General features: G+C 44.1%; 2 protein-coding genes across 6 annotated transcripts in view; one reads left to right on the forward strand and one right to left on the reverse strand.

The window, feature by feature from the left end:
• LOC106567295 (protein kinase C and casein kinase substrate in neurons protein 1) overlaps nt 1–7558 on the reverse strand; it is a 76624-nt gene extending 69066 nt beyond the window's left edge. For 2 of the 3 annotated variants that reach the window (XM_014136438.2, XM_045693157.1), the window contains exon 1: nt 7413–7557. The gene's annotated coding sequence lies outside the window, so the exon portion shown is untranslated. Of the gene's footprint in view, nt 1–7412 lie in introns of all 3 variants that reach the window. The other variant, XM_045693158.1, reaches the window with a different exon arrangement.
• A 3486-nt stretch (nt 7559–11044) lies between these two features.
• Nucleotides 11045–17886, forward strand: LOC106567293 (40S ribosomal protein S10). Of its 3 annotated transcripts, none has more exons than XM_014136434.2 (7): nt 11239–11253; nt 15459–15533; nt 16261–16410; nt 16845–17019; nt 17321–17407; nt 17588–17673; nt 17791–17886. In XM_014136434.2, the coding sequence occupies exons 3-7, from the start codon at nt 16261–16263 to the stop codon at nt 17836–17838; spliced, it is 546 nt and encodes a 181-aa protein (XP_013991909.2). In that variant the 5' UTR covers nt 11239–11253; nt 15459–15533; the 3' UTR covers nt 17839–17886. The 3 variants fall into 3 exon arrangements, with proteins under 3 accessions (XP_013991910.2, XP_013991909.2, XP_045549115.1); XM_045693159.1 differs by lacking the exon at nt 11239–11253 and adding an exon at nt 15330–15356; XM_014136435.2 differs by lacking the exon at nt 15459–15533 and having other exon boundaries at nt 11045–11253.
• Nucleotides 17887–18035: the final 149 nt, after the last annotated feature.

Raw genomic sequence — 18035 nt, forward strand, 5'->3', positions numbered from 1 at the left:
TCAATCGCCTTCAACTTGAAAACTGCATCATATGCATTTCTCTGTGTCTTTGCCATGATGAGGGTGACAAAATGACTACCGTAATCAGAATGATGGGAAGTTTGAGAGCGCTCGATTTAATCTAAACAGTAAACAAAAAAGTTGTTTGACCTTAACCCGTTCGGCAATTTCATTGGTCTAATGAAAGCTTCATGCCGCCAAAAAACTGAGCACGTCACAGAATGTGTTTTTTTGGAAGAAAAAAATTGAAAGCAGGAAAAATCCATATATTAGCCGCGTCATTGTTTAAGCCACGAGGTTCAAAGCCTGGGAAAAAAGTTGCGGCTTATAGTCCGAAATTTACGGTATATAGGTAGGAGCTACCGAATGTCATTTTTTGTGAGTTTGGACATTTACAAGTGAATGTGAACGAGAGATATTGTGCAATGAACAAAGTTTTGACGCATGATTGTCTGAAGGAAGAACATTACTGGCTCTGGAGCATGTGTAGGCTACACATTGTGTATGTGTGGAGCCGCTAGGGCAATGGGTCTGCCTGCTCTGCTTGGAGAAGAGGGGAGAGGAGAAAACGGGCCAAGAAAGGAGAGAGGGGGGAAATGCAAGGAAATCAAGATAGTGGCAGCTGTACAAATAACATCAAAATGGCTTTGACTTCTCAAACACGACAGAAAGCTAACAGAATATGATGTCCCTTCACTTTATTAATTCAGCCACTTACTTAGATTAACTAGCAAATTACATTTAGGGGTTGTGTTAATGCAGAATTCCGCATTTTTCATACAGGAAAAAGTGTAAACGCAGATGTAAAATGCTTCTTAATGTAATTTCTGCTAGGCATCAGACATATTCATGCATCATTTGCACTTCCTCACTCAGATGAGAATTCATGAATGGGCATTCGGTGCTCTGACTGATGTGTAGCTACTTTTCTCCAGTACTTTTCTCGGGTGTAGCTAGCCAACTTTTCTCTGGTAAAATGCTAGATTAAATTTAAAACATTACAAAATGTAGCTGGCTACATTCTTTCTATGATAAACATTAGAAATATGATGGCCATGCATCGTTTTTGCAAAAAAGACCTTGCTTTTTCATTGTAAGCTTACTTGTGAGGCTGCCAGCCAAATAGCATTGCACGTCTGTTGTCATCTGGTGAAAATTAAGCTATTTTCTGACGAATGTGTTGCACTAATGTATTTTCTGTGAAGGAAAACTATGGTTGCACGTCCCTGATCACTCTTTTGAAGCAAAAAAACACTTTTGACTTTCAGTATAAAACACTATCCCTGTCAATACACAGCTGGACTCACCTGCTCCCGCTTTCTCCCGTTGTGCTATTTACAAACAAACACATGACTGGCTCAACTATTCTGGGGAACTACGGTAAGCTTCATAATGTAACATAATGTAACAGGTGAAATGAAGAACGCGGTCTGCTTTATCTCCTAACTTATTGCACAAGTTCACTGCAGGTATTTACTTAAAAAGTAGTTACAAATATAAAAATGTATTGAAAAACTTCAAATAAATAGTTTCAATTGTATTGAAAAACCATCCTGTGGCTATTTCCAAATACCCTGGTATACAGTATATACAGTATACCGCCTAAGCCTAGTGCCCGCCTGCCTCTAGCGCAGCAGATGGGAGGCTAGGGCTACACCGTGTGCTTGCTAACTAGCTAGTTAGCGTCACTGTCTGCTAGCTCGCAAGTTAGCAAGCTAGCACACGGTGTCGCCCCGGCCTCCCGCCTGATGTGTACCAAAGACAACTGTGCCCAACAGGCAGGGTCGAAGGACACCGTCTACCGGTTGTCCCCCCCTCCCACTAGCACAGTAGACGGGAGGCTAGGGCGACACTGTGTACTAGCTAGGTAGATAGGACACTGTGCCGCAAACTAACTTAAACATTTACCAATAGAAGTATAAAGAGGGGTTCCTGCAGATGCAGGAATGCCCACATGCAGGAACGCCCTGAATTGCGAACCGCAATTGCACCCTTCTCAAATTGCGGCCTTCCCAACTGTAGGCAACTGGTAACTACCAAAATAAAGGAAATACTTGAGTAAATGAGGGATACAAATAAGATGTTATGGGGTGCATTTTCCTGGCATGGTTTAGGTCCACTTGTAGAATCTATGCCAAGGCGCATTGAAGCGGTTCTGGCAGCTTGTGGTGGCCAAACACCCTTTTAAGACACTATGTTGGTGTTTCCTTTATTTTGGCAGTTACCTGTATTTGCTTGTGGCTACATTATGCTTTCTGGTGTATTTTGAACATTGAAAGCAGGCTCCTGTAGTTTGATATTTAAAAAATACCCCCCCAAAAACGGTATTTTTCTTTTATGGGCCAACCGACCCAACACAACATTTCATGATCCTTAGGTGTTGCTGAGTGTTTGATAACACAGTTGCCAAAATGTAGCACTGACCATACTCAGTGGTTGTCTTCTACAGCAATTTTGTAAATCTGATATCAAATTCCAAATGACACATCTCAAAAATACAAAGTGACGTCTTCTTTCATGTTTCGCATAGCTCCATCTGTTAATCCTCAGTTATGTTTCAGCGTGTATTAAAAAAACAGATGAACACTGAAGAGGAGGAGGATTAAAAACTACCTAGAGTGCCCTATTCCATTATGGTTAGCTTCCTCTGTTGTGATCAAGCTTGCCATCTCCTCCCACTGCCTTCCCTCTGACAGACCATTCACTGGTGGCAGAATTAGAGTGCATTCCATTACTCTCTGTATGATAACCACAGTGATGTGACAGAGCCGTTGGTTGCATGACCGCAAATCATAATGCAATGCTAATAACAAACTCTTAGACTGTAAGCAGCAGCAGCTTCCACAACCACTCTCAGAAGCAAAGACAAAGTGAAGCATGTCATTAGACCTAGAAAAAACCCACAAATGTGTTTGTGATTAAAACCCACACATACACAGGCTACTGTGGATAACAATGTGAGCTAGGGAAAACAGGCAAAGGTTAGTAGGGCCTATATTATATGCAGATATTATAATTCTAACTAATTGACCACCACACACTTCTCTGATCTCAGTTATGTCATTGCACCAAAACAAATCCATTGCAACAGGTTCTCGGAAACAAAGTGCTGTGGGAATATTTAAGATACTCTTTAAAGAGGTAGGGTTTCAGAGGTTTTCGGAAGATGGGCAGGAACTCTACTGTCCTAGCACCAGGGGGAAGCTTGTTCCACCACTGGGGTGCCAGGACAGAGAAGAGCGTTTACTGGGCTGAGTGGGAGCTGAACCCCTGGAGGGGTGGGAGGGCCAGGACACCAGAGGTGTCAGAACGGAGTGCTTGGGTTCTGGTGTGAAGTTTGAGCAGATTCTGACCCACGGACATGACACTGACAAATTGAACTAATCCAAGATCAGCGACAGAATGACATTGTGCGGGAGAACAAACAAATGGGTGAAGGCAGGAAACAGTTCGTGTTAAGAGACTTGGATGCACAGCACGCCCTCTTTGAATGTTGGCGCCAGCTTTAGACTAGCTTTTCCTCGACGAGATTATGTGGGCACTTGTAAGTGCGTGTTTTAGCACTGCAAGGGCCTCCTCCTTTGGGCTCCCGAGTGGCACAGCGGTCTACGGCACTGCATCTCAGTGCTAGAGGTGTCACTACAGACCCTGGTTTGATTCCAGTCTGTATCACAACCGGCCATGATTGGGAGTCCCATAGGGCTGCGCACAATTGGCACAGGGTCTTCCGGGTTTGGGTTTGGCCGGGGTAGGCTGTCATTAAAAATAAGAATTTGTTCTTAACTGACTTGCCTAGTTAAATAAATTAAATAAAAAGCCAGAGAAGAAAGATAGTCAGTAAAGATCTATTTATTTTTTCTTCACATACACCAGATAGGTGCAGTGAAATGTGTTGTTTTACAGGTTCAGCCATAGTAATACAGCACCTCTGGAGAAAATGAAGGTGAAGTGCCATGCTCAAGAGCACAGAGAGATTTTTCACCTTGTTATCTTGGGTATTCGAACCAGCAACCTTTCGGTTACTGGCCCAACGCTCTAACCGCTAGACTACCTTAATAAAGAAGAGTAATCCAAGTATAAACTCAGTTTGAGTCAACAAGAAAGATTATTTTTAGTCATCTGATATTGAACGGCTCCTGTTGAAAGACTCAACTCCAAGGTAGAAAAGTGCATGGAGTCCGCTAATAAAAAGCAAACCCTTACAGCTCCTTCGCCGCACTACAATTGGATTATGCCCCTTACTGCATCGTCTCCATCCTCTCCCTCCTCTGCAGCCAAATCACTCAGTGGCACCTTTGCTGACAGACGTGCAGAGGGTGTGGTTCAACCCACTGACGGCAGAGCTCAACATAGCACCATGGACAGCTTCACCCAAGTGACGGCATACAGAACAAACAGCCGTATAGTCTACCTTCCCTTCCTCTGCATCAATAAACTATGCTGAGGCAGTTGGTCCCCTCGTAGACCTTGTCGACACCCTGATGAGGGAGGCATGAACAACCCATTTCTCTGAAGGGCCTGACATCCCCTTATTCATTGCCCAGTTCTCAGTTGTAGGCTACCTCCTACAAGACCTTGCGCTGTGAATAAGGATTTAACATCACATCCCACGGTTGTTTCATCAGCCATAACTAGTGGTGCAGAAGAATCACTAATGATATAAACATCCACAAACTGCATAAATGTTTATACATGCGCATTCTACCGGTCTATCTTGTGTTTTGACTGCACTTAGACAGACACTACATGACCAAAAGTATGTGGACACCTGTATGTGGTCACCTGCTCGTTGAACATCAATCATGGGCATTGTTAGCAACTGAGGTTATTCTTCAATAACACAGACCCCAAAGCAAATCAGGGGGAGAAAATAGATTTATTTGAGCAGGACAAATCATATGTGCTATGCTGAAAAGTAGACGTCCAGTCTTCCCTGTCCTTCAGTTTTTCTCCACAGAACAAAGGACAGGATGCCACTTATAACCCCCCACCCTAGTCTGGGGTTGACCAATGAGAAGTCCTTGCAGGACAACTTGGCCAATGGCCAAAAAACAAGTATCCACTCCAGACTCTATGTACAGACCAATGAAAATGTGGCCCACGTAGCACATGTAGCTCTGAGTTCATGACTGACATCCCACAGATTCTAACTGAAAACCAACTCCTACTGATCGTTAATCCTAGTCTTCTCGTCCTCTGAGTTGTGTATTTATCTTCAAAATATTCTTATAGCATTAATATGGAGTTGGTCCCCCTTTGCTGCTAGAACAGCCTCCACTCTTCTGGGAAGGCTTTCCACTAGATGTTAGAACATTGCTGCGGGGACTTGCTTCCATTCAGCCACAAGAGCATTAGTGAGGTTGGGCACTGATGTTGGGCGATTAGGGCTGGTTCGCAGTCGGCGTTCCGATTCATCCCAAAGGTGTTCGATGAGGTTGAGGTCAGGGCTGTGTGCAGGGCAGTCAAGTTCTTCCACACCGATCTCAATAAACCATTTCTGTATGGACCTCGCTTTGTGCATGGGGCATTGTCATGCTGAAATAGGAAAGGGCCTTCCCCAAACTGTTGCCACAAAGCTGGAAGCACAGAATCGTCTAGAATGTCATTGTATGCTGTAGCATTAAGATTTCCGTTCACTGGAACTAAGGCGCCTAGCCCGAACCATGAAAAACAGCCGCAGACCATTAATCCTCCTCCACCAAACTTTACAGATGGCACTATGCATTGGGGCAGGTAGCGTTTTCCTGGCATCCACCAAACCCAGATTAGTCCGTTGGACTGCCAGATGGTGATTCACCACTGCTCCAACGTCCAATGGCAGCGAGCTTTACATCATACCAGCTGACGCTTGGTATTACGCATGGTGATCTTAGGCTTGTGTGCGGCTGCTCGGCCATGGAAACCCATTTCATGAAGCTTCCAACAAACAGTTATTGTGCTGATGTTGGTTCCAGCAGCAGTTTGGGACTCGGTAGTGAGTGTTGCAACTGAGGACAGACGATTTTTACGCGTTACTCGCTTCAGCGGTCCAGTTCTGTTAGCTTGTGTGGCCTACCACTTCGTGGCTGAGCCGTTATTGCTCCTAGACATTTCCACTACAGGTGACCTGGGCAGCTCTACCAGAGCAGAAATTTGATGAACTGACTTGTTGGAAGTCACTGAGCTCTTCAGTAAGGCCATTCTACGGCCAATGCTTGTCTATAGATATTGCATGGCTGTGTGCTCGATTTTATACACCTGTCAGCAACGGGTGTGGCTGAAATAGCTGAATCCACTAATTTGAAGGGGTGTCCACATACTTTTGTATATATAGTGTATTCGCTTGAGACACTTGATAGGAAATACAATTCCATTAATGCCAATAATATTGTTGATTCGTGAGAGGGGAGCGGCAGAGATTCCATCAAGAAAAACAATAAGGCTTTCAAATACAGTAGCGATGGCTCCTCACTGTGATATGACAGGCTATTACATAACGTCAGACCGGAATGCCCTCATTAGTATTCCATACAATAATTTGCCACATGATTTTCTGGCATTACATTGTACAAATGTTGCACATGGGAGACTTGATAGCCTACAAAACAATAAACAAAGACTACTATTCGTCGTTGGTCGACTGCTTTATGAAATAGTATTCAGAAGCATCATTGCGAACTTGTTTATTCGTCCAGGCTACCTCCATGGTCTGTTTATCTCACTGTTAGTGCTAGGAGGAAGCATAAATGGCAATCTCACAACCTTGACCACCAAAAAGGACGTGTGATGGTAGCATCTGCGGCCGATAGCCTGCAGTACTTTCTTCTAAATTTATTTTATTCGATCTATTCATACACAGGCTAAATTACATTGTTACAATTACCCATAAGAAAAGGCTTAGCCATAATGCTTACATTTTACAAGGAAAACAGGAGCATATAGCCTGTAAACAGCTAATTTATTATCATTATGTGATCAAAGAGGAAAACATCTGCATGGTGGGAAAATGGTCGTAGAATATTATGGAATAAAAAAAACATAATTCACGTAGCCTAAAGCAATAAGAGAATTGCCAAATACGACATAAAGCAAACCACATTTTCCAGCTGACAAGTGAAAACATAAAACAGCAGTATTATACCCTCTTCAACATACAAAACAACAACATACTAGGCTAGATCAAGGTATTGACCATTTAATAACAATGCATTCGTATATGCGTTTCATAATTATAATATGTCGTTAAGAGATTTTTTTTAAAACAACACTGTATTGCAATCTGACGTTGGTCAGGTAAATTAATGTAAACGATGGGAACCATGCGAGAAAGATTCCTTCATCCCTGTTTCCCTTTGCCAGTAGGCTACACAGCGTTATCTAATCATCGACACTGTGTAACGTCCACAACGGACAAACTTGTAAGATTGACTTACCAGGGTGTTCGCGTGTTATCCAAATATTTCAGAATTTAAATCAGTTCTCTTTTTGCAATGACAGAAGGTGACCCTTCTTTTGCAAGAGGTTCTGCATCTGCGAGATCACGATGTACGCAACAAGGGGGAGCTACAAAGCACCCGCGCACATTGGGGGATGGTCCAACAAAGTCGTTTGCCTCATTAAATACTTCAATATTGTCCACCATCAGAGTACTGTCATGAAAATAATAGGACGGATTGGAAACAGTTTGGTCGTACTACAGTTACTTCGATATAGGCACATTGTAGGCTATGGTGTGATATGAATAGAGAGTGCTGCGAGGCTATGGCCCATGGGTGCAGTCAAGATTCTCAACATATTAGTAATTGCAAATGTTTTGAATACCCCTTGAATATGACTTAAATGTCTCAATGGGCATAGCACAACTAGATGGAATTGTGATAGTTTTAAGTGTAAACATCCACTTTAGCTTTGAAATTAAATGACACTCTAAATGACTGTTTTTCTCTCAAAGAATTGCCTAACGCCTCAATTACACCGATAGTGTTTTTGCGCAAAATAGTATACAGCATCAAATCAAATCAAAGTTTATTTGTCACGTGCGCCGAATACAACAGGTGTAGACCTTACAGTGAAATGCTTACTTAAAAGCCATTAACCAAAAGTGCAGTTTTTAAGTAAAAAATAGGTATTAGGTAAACAAAAGATAAGTAAAGAAATACAAAAAAAAACCAGTAAAAAATACAGGCGGTACCTGTACAGAGTGGTGCACCGGTTAGTCAGGCTATTTGAGGTAATATGTACATGTAGGATTAGTTAAAGTGACAATGCATAGATGATAAACAGAGAGTAGCAGCAGTGTAAAAGAGGGGTTGGGTTGGGGGGGTGGGGGGACAATGCATAGTCCGGGTAGCCATTTGATTAGCTGTTCAGGAAGGAGTCTTATGGCTTGGGGGTAAATGCTGCTGAGAAGCCTTTTGGTTCTAGACTTGGCACTCTGGTACCACTTGCCATGCGGTAGTAGAAATAATAGTCTATGACAGGGGTGGCTGGAGTCTACCCTCTGTAGTGCCTTGCGGTCAGAGGACGAGCAATTGCCGTACCAGGCAGTGATGCAACCAGTCAGGATGCTCTCAATGTTGCAGCTGTAGAACCTTTTGAGGATCTGAGGACCCATGCCAAAGCTTTTTAGTTTCCTGAGACTGTCTTGGTGTGCTTGGACCATTCCAGTTTGTTAGTGATGTGGACACTAAGGAACTTGAAGCTCTCAACCAGCTCCACTACAGCATCGTCGATGAGAATGGGGGTGTGCTCGGTCCTCCTTTTCCTGTAGTCCACAATCATCTCCTTTGTCTTGATTACGTTGAGGGATAGGTTGTTATTCTGGCACCCCCTGGCCAGGTCTCTGACATCCTCCCTATCGGCTGTCTCGTCATTGTCAGTGATCAGGCCTACCACTGTTGTGTCATCTGCAAACTTAATGATGGTGTTGGAGTTGTGCCTGGCCATGCAGTTGTGGGTGAAGAGGGAGTGCAGGAGGGGACTGAGCACGCACCCCTGAGGAGCTCCAGTGTTGAGGATAAGCGTGGCAGATGTGTTGTTACCTGCCCTTACCACCTGGCGGAGGCCCGTCAGGAAGTCCAGGATCCAGTTGCAGAGGGAGGTGTTTAGTCCCAGGATCCTTAGCTTAGTGATGAGCTTTGAGGGCACTATGGTGTTGAACACTGAGCTGTAGTCAATGGATAGGATTCTCACGTAGGTGTTCCTTTTGTCCATATGGGAAAGGGCAGTGTGTAGTACAATAGAGATTGCATCATCTGTGGATCTGTTTGAGCGGTATGCAAATTGGAGTGGGTCTAGGGTTTCTGGGATAATGGTGCTAATGTTAGCCATGACCATCCTTTCAAAGCAGATCATGGCTACGGACGTGAGTGCTATGGGTCTGTAGTCATTTAGGCAGGTTAACTTAGTGTTCTTGGGCACAGGGACTATGGTGGTCTGCTTGAAACATGTTGGTATTACAAACTCAATCAGGGACATGTTGAAAATGTCAGTGAAGTCACCTGCCAGTTGGTCAGCACATGCCCAGAGCCATCCTGGTAATCCATCTGGCCCAGCGGCCTTGTGAATGTTGACCTGTTTAAAGGTCTTACTCATGTCGGCTACGGAGAGCGTGATCACACAGTCGTCCAGAACAGCTGATGCCCTCATGCATGCCTCAATGTTGCTTGCCTCGAAGCAAGCATATAAGGGATTTAGCTCGTCTGGTAGGCTTGTGTCACTGGGCAGCTCTCGGCTGTGCTCATTGATGAAGCCAGTGACTGATGTGGTGTACTCCTCAATGCCATCGGAAGAATCCAGGAACATATTCCAGTCTTCCAGACCGAGTCACTGGTGCTTCCTGATTTAGTTTTTGCTTGTAAGGATAGAGTTATGGTCAGATTTGCCAAATGGGGGCGAGAGAGCTTTGTATGCGCCTCTGTGTGTGGTGTAAAGGTGGTCTAGAGTTTTTTTCTCCCCTGGTTGCACATTTAACATGCTGATAGAAAATAGGTAAGACTGATTTGAGTTTTCCTGCATTAAAGTCCCCGGCCACTAGGAGTGCTCCTTCTGGGTGGGCGTTTTCCTGTTTGCTTTTTTCCTTATACAGCTGACTGAGTGTGGGTTTAGTGCCAGCAGCCATCTGCAGTGGTAAATAAACAGCCATGATGAAAACTCTCTTGGCAAATAGTGTGGTCTACAGCTTATCATGAGATACTCTACTTCAGGCGAGCAAAATCTAGAGACTTCCTTAGATTCCGTGCACCAGTCTAACAGTGTAGGTTCCGTCCCTCTCTTCGCCCCAACCTGGGCTCGAACCAGGGACCCTTGCACACATCAACAACTGACACCCACGAAGCATCGTTACCCATCGCGCCACAAAAGCCGCGACCCTTGCAACGCAAGGGGAAACCCTACTTCAAGTCTCCGAGCGAGTGACGTCACCAATTGAAACACTATTAGCACGCACCACCGCTAACTAACTAGCCATTTCACATCGGTTACACCAGCTGTTGTTTACAAATATACACAGACCGTCCCCCCTCGTCTTACCGGAGTGTACTGTTCCATCATGTGGTTCTGTGTGCACAAAAGTTCAACAATCACCTTCTGCTACCATTTCTGTCAAGCCATCCATGCCTCGATCACACCGAGAGTGATTTTGCATTTCGGTACACCAGAAGTACATACATTTCCAATTGAAAGCTGTTTTACCTTGCATCATTGCGTTGCAGAGGCAGTTGCAGTGCGTTCTGTGTGGTGCATATGTTGGATTTATCAAAAGGTATGTGTCAAACTGTGTGTAGATGGCTTGACAGAAATGGTAGCAGAAGGTGAATGTTGCATAAATATCCAGATGATGCTGCATACCATTTTGCGGAATAAAGCTTGAGGCGCTGTGCATACAGATTCAATAAATCCAACCATAGCGAATCATTGCCTTGACAAAAGCTGAAACAGGCTGGTATTTATATCCACTCAGAACATTACTACTTTTTGCAAATATCTTAAAGTACATTACATAATTAACCTATGAACTGTAGACTAATCATCATGACTGCTGCTGATGATACTGATGTGACGTCACCAAAAATATCGAAAACCATGTATTCTGAAAAATACATGTAAAAATATAGAAAACCATAACACTCAAACCAAATGGTATACGCACACCCGCACAAAAACATATTAATGTTGAATAATCAGGGACGTTTTAATTTCTCACGGCTGCGCTGGATACCACATCAATACGCATGCGTCGGTCTCTCCGGCTCCGGTCTCAAAACGAGAATTAAGGTAGAAAAGCGGCCTACTTTGATTATTCTGTATTATCTCAAACATCGTACGAAATTGTGTTGTCATAAATTAAAGTCGTGTTTGAATTGTGCTTCTTTAAATAGTCTAACGTCTATTTATGCTTGAATGTTGTTTTTTGGCCCTAAACGTCTGTTTCTAGCTAACGTTAGCTATACGACTGATAACTATGTGGCGGCAGCTAGCTTGCCCTGTGTTCTCCACTGATACAATAACACGATTTAGCATTACTGTGGTGGCTTTATAACTAGCTAATTATAGCGTTCTAGTATATCCCGGTTTATTCCTTTAAACATTTATCGAGTGACCCAGGAAGTAACTAATGGGTTAACATTTGCTAACTAACCAGTTGAGAACGTTAGCAAAGCGAGTAACAAGCAACTAGCTGTAGCCACTAATTAGCTAGCTAACTATGCCAAATTGCCATGACACACTGACAAGTCCTCAACCTTTCTACCATATGGTTCGTATCTTCTGTGTGGTCTATTGGATGCTAGGTAGCTGTCCCAAGCTAGAAATGTTAGCCCTAACTCACTAAGTCAAGTTAGTTACACGTCTTGAATTTCCGGATACACACCCAGAATGAGACATTTTATATTATTTTGATGCAGGCAGTGGGTCAGGTCAACTGCAGTATGCCGCATTCAGGTGCTGGTCGGAACTAGGAAACTTGGAAATGTCTGACTTGCTACCTGGCTGAACGCAGCAGGTGTATAAATGCGACCAGTTTGCAGGAACCCCTCTTTATACTTCTGTTGGTCAGTTTTTATTTTAGGACAGGCGGGAGGCAGGGGTGCTCCAGTAGGTTATTTTTTATTTTTTTGCTCACTTTAATAAAAAAATGTATTATAATTTTTGTATAAACAAATATCAACAAACAAAAGAGGAATAGTCACATGCAAACAAGCATACAAACAAACGATTTACATTGCCAGGAATCCTAAACAAACAAATCATATTCATTAATAATACAAGTTTTAATTGCCTTTTTGTTTTTCATTTTAGTTAAAGGGGTGGTGCCATATTGTTTAAACTCATTTATAAAATGAAAAGAATTAGGTTTTGAATTAGACCATTTGCATTTGTGAATATGAAATGTTACTAGTATTATTAGCAGTTGAATTAAATATACTACATCTTTATGTCAGAATTTCTGAAATAAATCATATCAAAACCATTAAATAGTACAACCTGTCCTATTTTTTTGTAACAAAATGATGTATGTCAATCCAAAACATTCTACTATAAATACAGGCAAAAAACAAATGCAAAATGGTCTCCCCCATTCCACAGAAATCACAGTTATATTCAATATTCAGCTTGATGTGCTCCAGTAGGTGACAATGCACAATAACTGTTGGTTGACAGCCGCAGATAACCCCCACAGAAGAAGGGGCGACAAAGGTAGCTAGCTAGCCGTACACCGGTAGACAAGGTAATTTGCCCCCGCCAGTTGGGCACTGTTTTCACACAGTTCTGTTAAAGACTGCGAGGGCAGGCGGGAGTGAAGGACACTGTGCTAGCTTAGCCAGCTAGACCTAGGGAGGACTCTGGTACACTGGAGGAGGGTGTGACACTGTGGTAGATAACTAGGATGCTAGGTAGCACACGGTGTCGCCCAAAGATTTGAATAACTAACTGAGCCTGTTGTTTCCAATGGGAACAGATTAAACATAGTGGGCAGAGGAGTTGGGCAGAGCCAAGGACGAGCTAGTGAGGTCCTATTGGCGTGGTCTAGGATTTATTTGCATATTTCCGGTAGGGATCGCCAACTCTAAAGTGTGTGTTTACAATAACTCAATTACAGGCTGACTACACAGCTCGCGTCACTTGTGCGAGCGTTGCAAAATAAATGTAGAAATCTATATTATTGAATTATTGCACCCACACTGCTCGTGCGTGCCAGCGATCGTCTGTGTTGCCAAGCACTAAAATAGAAGGAAGTTCTATTTGTGAAGCAGATCGCGCTGCAAGTCCTGCCTCTCCCATCTCCTCATTGGTTTATAGAAGCAGGTACCCACGTGCCATCTCCTCATTGGTTATACCCACGTGGGTGACTGAAAGACGAACGAGGTCAGTGGCGGTAATGCACCTAATTTATGAAAGTTGCCAATTGCAATATAAAGTCGAGAAGAAAAAGCCTAGGAGGAGAGATGACTAGAAACGATTCGGTTGACCATTTTATGTGTGGATTAATTGTCGGAGTAGAGGACCTTGTGCATTTCAAGTAAAGTAACAACTGAATGTTTATATCCCAGGACAAGTTAGCTAGCAACTGCAAGCTAGCTAAGTAGGACAACTTTGCTAGCAAGTGCAAGCTAGCAAGCTAAATTGCCATAAATGTTTAATGCTTTTTGACCTGTCCCCAAATTTATGTAATTGGTTCAGAGTTTGTTTTGATATTTTAACCTGCATGTCGTGATCGCGTTTGGTGTGAGGGGACAAAATACATTTATGCACGATGGCACATTCGCACAGCCGGTTTGGGTTCTGTGTTATTCTAAACAATGCAAAGGGTAAAGTCTACAAAACGCAGTCCACTCTGTTACAGATTCAAGTTTTGGAAAATTGTAATTGTTTGGAGATCAAATGTTTCATTTATGAGAACATTTTCAGAATGTTATCCAAAATCCATCTCGCTCAGTCTCCCAATGCCAGCCCCTGGGCTTCCTCTCATCACCATATTTGGAGGTGAGTGGAAACGCCAACCGGATGCTTCACATTTATACATCTGGTGAAATATCTGGCTCATTGTTCTATCTGTGGTATCGCCCTAGCCTCCCGTCTCCTTTGCTAGCGGTAGGCGTGGATGACCGGTAGACAGTGTCCTTTGCCCCCACCTGTCGAGCACAGGTTTTCTCCGGTACACAGCAGGCGGGAGGCGAGGGCAACACCGTGTGCTAACTAGCAAGCTAGTACAGAGTGTCGCCCTGAGGGTGACAGGTAAACAGTGTCCTTCGCCCCCGCTTGTTGGGCACTGTTTTCCTCAGTTCTGTTAATGACGGTGAGGGCAGGTGGGAGAGAAGGACACTGTCTACCGGTGTTTCTCCCGTGCAAAACTGAAAGCGCAAACCACTGCATTTAACCACGGCAAGTTGACTGGTAATATGGTTGAATACAAACAGTGCAGTTATGCCCTCCGTAAGTCGATCAAACAGGCAAAACGTTAGTACAGAGACAAAGTGGAGTCGCAATTCAACGGCTCAGACACGAGACGTATGTGGCAGGGACTTCATACAATCACGAATTACAAAGGGAAAATCAGTCACGTCACAGACACTGACATCTTTCTCTTGGACAAGCTAAACACCTTCTCCTGCTTTGAGGATAACACAGTGCCACCGACACGGCCTGCTCCCGAGGACTGTGGGCTCTCATTCTCTGGCCGACGTGAGTAAGACATTTTAAGCATTTTAACCGTCACAAGGCTGCCGGCCCAGACGGCATCCCTAGCCGCGTCCTCAGAACATTTGCAGACAAGCTGGCTGGAGTGTTTACGGACACATTCAATTGCTCCCTGTCTCAGTCTGCTGTTCTCACCAGCTTCAAGATGTCCACCATTGTTCCTGTACTCAATAAAGCAAAGGTAACTGAACTAAATGACTATCACCCCATAGCACTCACTTCTGTCATCATGAAGTGCTTTGAGAGGCAAGTTAAGGATCATAGCACCTCCACCTTATCTGTCACCCTAGACCCACTTTAATTTGCATACTGCCCCAATAGATCCACAGACGATGCAATCGCACTGCACACTTCCCTATCCCATCTGGACAAGAGGAATACCTATTTGAGAATGCTGTTCATTGACTACAGCTCAGCCTTCAACACCATAGTACCCTCCAAGCTCATCACTAAGCTCAGGGCCCTGGGTCTGAACCCTGTCCTGTGCAACTGAGTCCTGGACTTCCTGATGGGCCGCCCCCAGGTGGTGAAGGTAGGAAACATCACCACTACGCTGATCCTCAACACAGGGGCCCCACAAGGGTGCGAGTTCAGCCCCCTCCTGTACTCTCTGTTCACCCATGACTGCGTGGCTACGTACGTCTCTAACTCAATCATCAAGTTTGCAGATGACACAAAATGTGAGTAGTGGGCCTGATTACCAACAATGATGAGCCTACAGGGAGGAGGTGAGAGCCCTGGCGGAGTGGTGCCAGGAAAATAATCTCCCTCAATGTCAACAGGAGCCGATTGTGGATTTCAAGAGACAGCAGAGGGATCACGCCCCCATCCACATCGACGGGACCGCAGTGGAGAAGGTGAAAAGCTTCAAGTTCCTTGACCTACACATCACTGACAATCTGAAATAGTCCACCCACACAGACAGTGCGGTAAAGGAGGCACAACAGCAACCTCAAGAGGCTGAAGAAGTTTGGCTTGGCCCCTAAGACCCTCACAAACTTTTACAGATGCACCATAAAGAGCGGTTACTCAACCCTGCACCTTAGAGGCTGCTGCCCTATGTAACTAGAAATGGAATCACTGGTCACTTTAATAATTGAACACTGGGCACTTTAATAATGTCTACATACTGTTTTATTCATTGCATATGTATATTCTGTATTCTACTGTATTCTAGTCAATGCCACTCCGACATTGCTCTTCCTAATATTTCTATATTTCTTAATTCCATTCTTTTACTTGTATATTTGTTTGTATTGTTGTGAATTGTTAGATACTACTGCACTTTTAGAACTAGGAACATAAACATTTCGCTAGACCTGCAATAACATCTGCTAAATAGGTGTATGTGACCAATAAAATGTGATTTGATAGCCCCTTTTTGGGGCGGGGTGTTCCTGCAGGAACCAATGGGGAAATTACAGAGTTCCGACTAGCACGTGAACGCAGCATTCGCTGCCGTATGACCATTATCTTATTACACTTCATGGAGGTCTCAACGGCACAGCTGATGCATGTTGACATGAGCAACATGAGCTTAGCATGTTCAACAGGTGATGGACATGTTCTTCTCCGCCCCTCCAGATGCTGATGCCCAAGAAGAATCGTATAGCCATCTACGAGCTACTCTTCAAGGAGGGGGTGATGGTGGCCAAAAAGGATGTGCATCTGGCTAAGCACCCGGAGCTGGCCGATAGAAATGTGCCCAACCTTCACGTAATGAAGGCCATGCAGGTTAGATTTTGTACTTTCTTCTGGTGCCTCATATAGTGTTACATGATGGAGAATGAAAATAGAGACTAAGATGGGATGAACTTTATTGTCCCCAAGTGGAAATTTGTCTTTGACACGCAATAAACTGGGGCGGCAGGTAGCCTAGTGGTTAGAGCTTTGGGCCAGTAACCGAGCTGACAAGGTAAAAAATCTGTCGTCTTTGCCCCTGAGCAAGGCAATTAACCCACTGTTCCACCGGCTCCGAAGACGTGGATGTCGATTAAGGCAGCCCCCCGCACCTCTCTGATTCAGAGGGGTTCGCTTAAATGCGTTAGGCACATTTCAGTTGAAGGTATTGAGTTGTACAAATGACTAGGTATCCCCCTTCCCCCTAGCAGAATATGTCCTCAACTGTTGCCCTTGTCCTCAACTTGACTGTGACCCTCCCTCTGCAGTCTCTGAAGTCAACTGGGTACGTGAAGGAGCAGTTTGCCTGGCGCCACTTCTACTGGTACCTGACCAATGAGGGCATCCAGTACCTGAGGGACTTCCTGCATCTTCCCCCAGAGATTGTTCCTGCCACTCTGCGTCGTCAGATGCGCCCTGAGACCGCCCGGCCCAGGCCTAAAGGTAGGCTGCATATCATGACCATGTCTGTGTCACCTGGGGCCTGTTCAGGAGGGTTCAAAGTTCAGATAGAAATATATTTTGTTGAACAGATATGATTGTCATGTAGAATAGGGGACCATGGCCACTCTATTCATTCTATTTCTGTGATTTTTGTATTGTACTTCCATTAGTAATCTGTGGTTTACTGTTTCCTGTAGTCAGTCAGCAGGTTCCCTTCATGGATGAATAGTGGTGAATGTTGCAGGTGTTATAGTAGTGTGCAGATCAGAGGAGTGGTGTAAAACATATCCTTCTGTTTCAGGTATGGAGGGTGAGAGAGGTGAGCGGCCAGCTAGGTTTAACCGTGAAGGAGGAGACCGAGACAACTACAGACGTTCTGCTGCACCACGTGAGTACTCAAGTCACCTGTTTATTACGTTCAATAACAATGCACCAATATGGAAACACTGAGCCGATGCTAATATTTGCTTTGCCACGGTGGCTGATAGGGCATTGCAGAAAATGGTAAACTTTATGTAAATTACCTGAATCTCTACTTGTCTGATGATCATACTTTCTGTCCTTTTAGCTGGTGCAGACAAGAAGGCTGAAGCAGGCACTGGTGCAGACAAGAAGGCTGAAGCAGGCGCTGGTGCAGCTACTGAGTTCCAATTTGTAAGTAAAGTATTTCAAATCAATAGTGGGTGCCATGCCTTATTGTAGCCTAATGCCCAATTGTCAATTGAGATCTTCAAGGATTGAAAACTTACCAACTGGCATTGTGTGTTGCAGAGAGGCGGATTTGGACGTGGCAGAGGACAGCAACCACCACAGGAGTAAAGCACTGACTCTGTTCTTGTACAGTATAATAAAAGGGGATTGCTGTAATCTCAGTGTGTCATGAATTTCTAATTGCATTGGATGGTGATCATAAGATATATACACTTCACAGGAGGTTGGTGGCACCTTAATTGGGGAAGATGAGCTTGTGGTAATGGAATGGTATCCAGGTGTTTGATGCCATTCCATTCGCTCTG

The sequence above is a fragment of the Salmo salar genome, chromosome ssa13, assembly GCF_905237065.1.
Source record: "Salmo salar chromosome ssa13, Ssal_v3.1, whole genome shotgun sequence".
In the NCBI taxonomy this organism is placed as follows: Eukaryota; Metazoa; Chordata; class Actinopteri; order Salmoniformes; family Salmonidae; genus Salmo; species Salmo salar.

What these genes read in the sequence shown, in the direction of transcription:
- LOC106567293 (XM_014136435.2), top strand. Translation starts at nt 11,116, where the DNA reads ATGGTATACGCACACCCGCACAAAAACATATTAATGTTGAATAATCAG. An exon ending in CGCCCGGCCCAGGCCTAAAG is followed by an intron (nt 17,020 to 17,320) that starts GTAGGCTGCATA and finishes CTTCTGTTTCAG; the next exon opens with GTATGGAGGGTGAGAGAGGT. An exon ending in CAGACGTTCTGCTGCACCAC is followed by an intron (nt 17,408 to 17,587) that starts GTGAGTACTCAA and finishes CTGTCCTTTTAG; the next exon opens with CTGGTGCAGACAAGAAGGCT.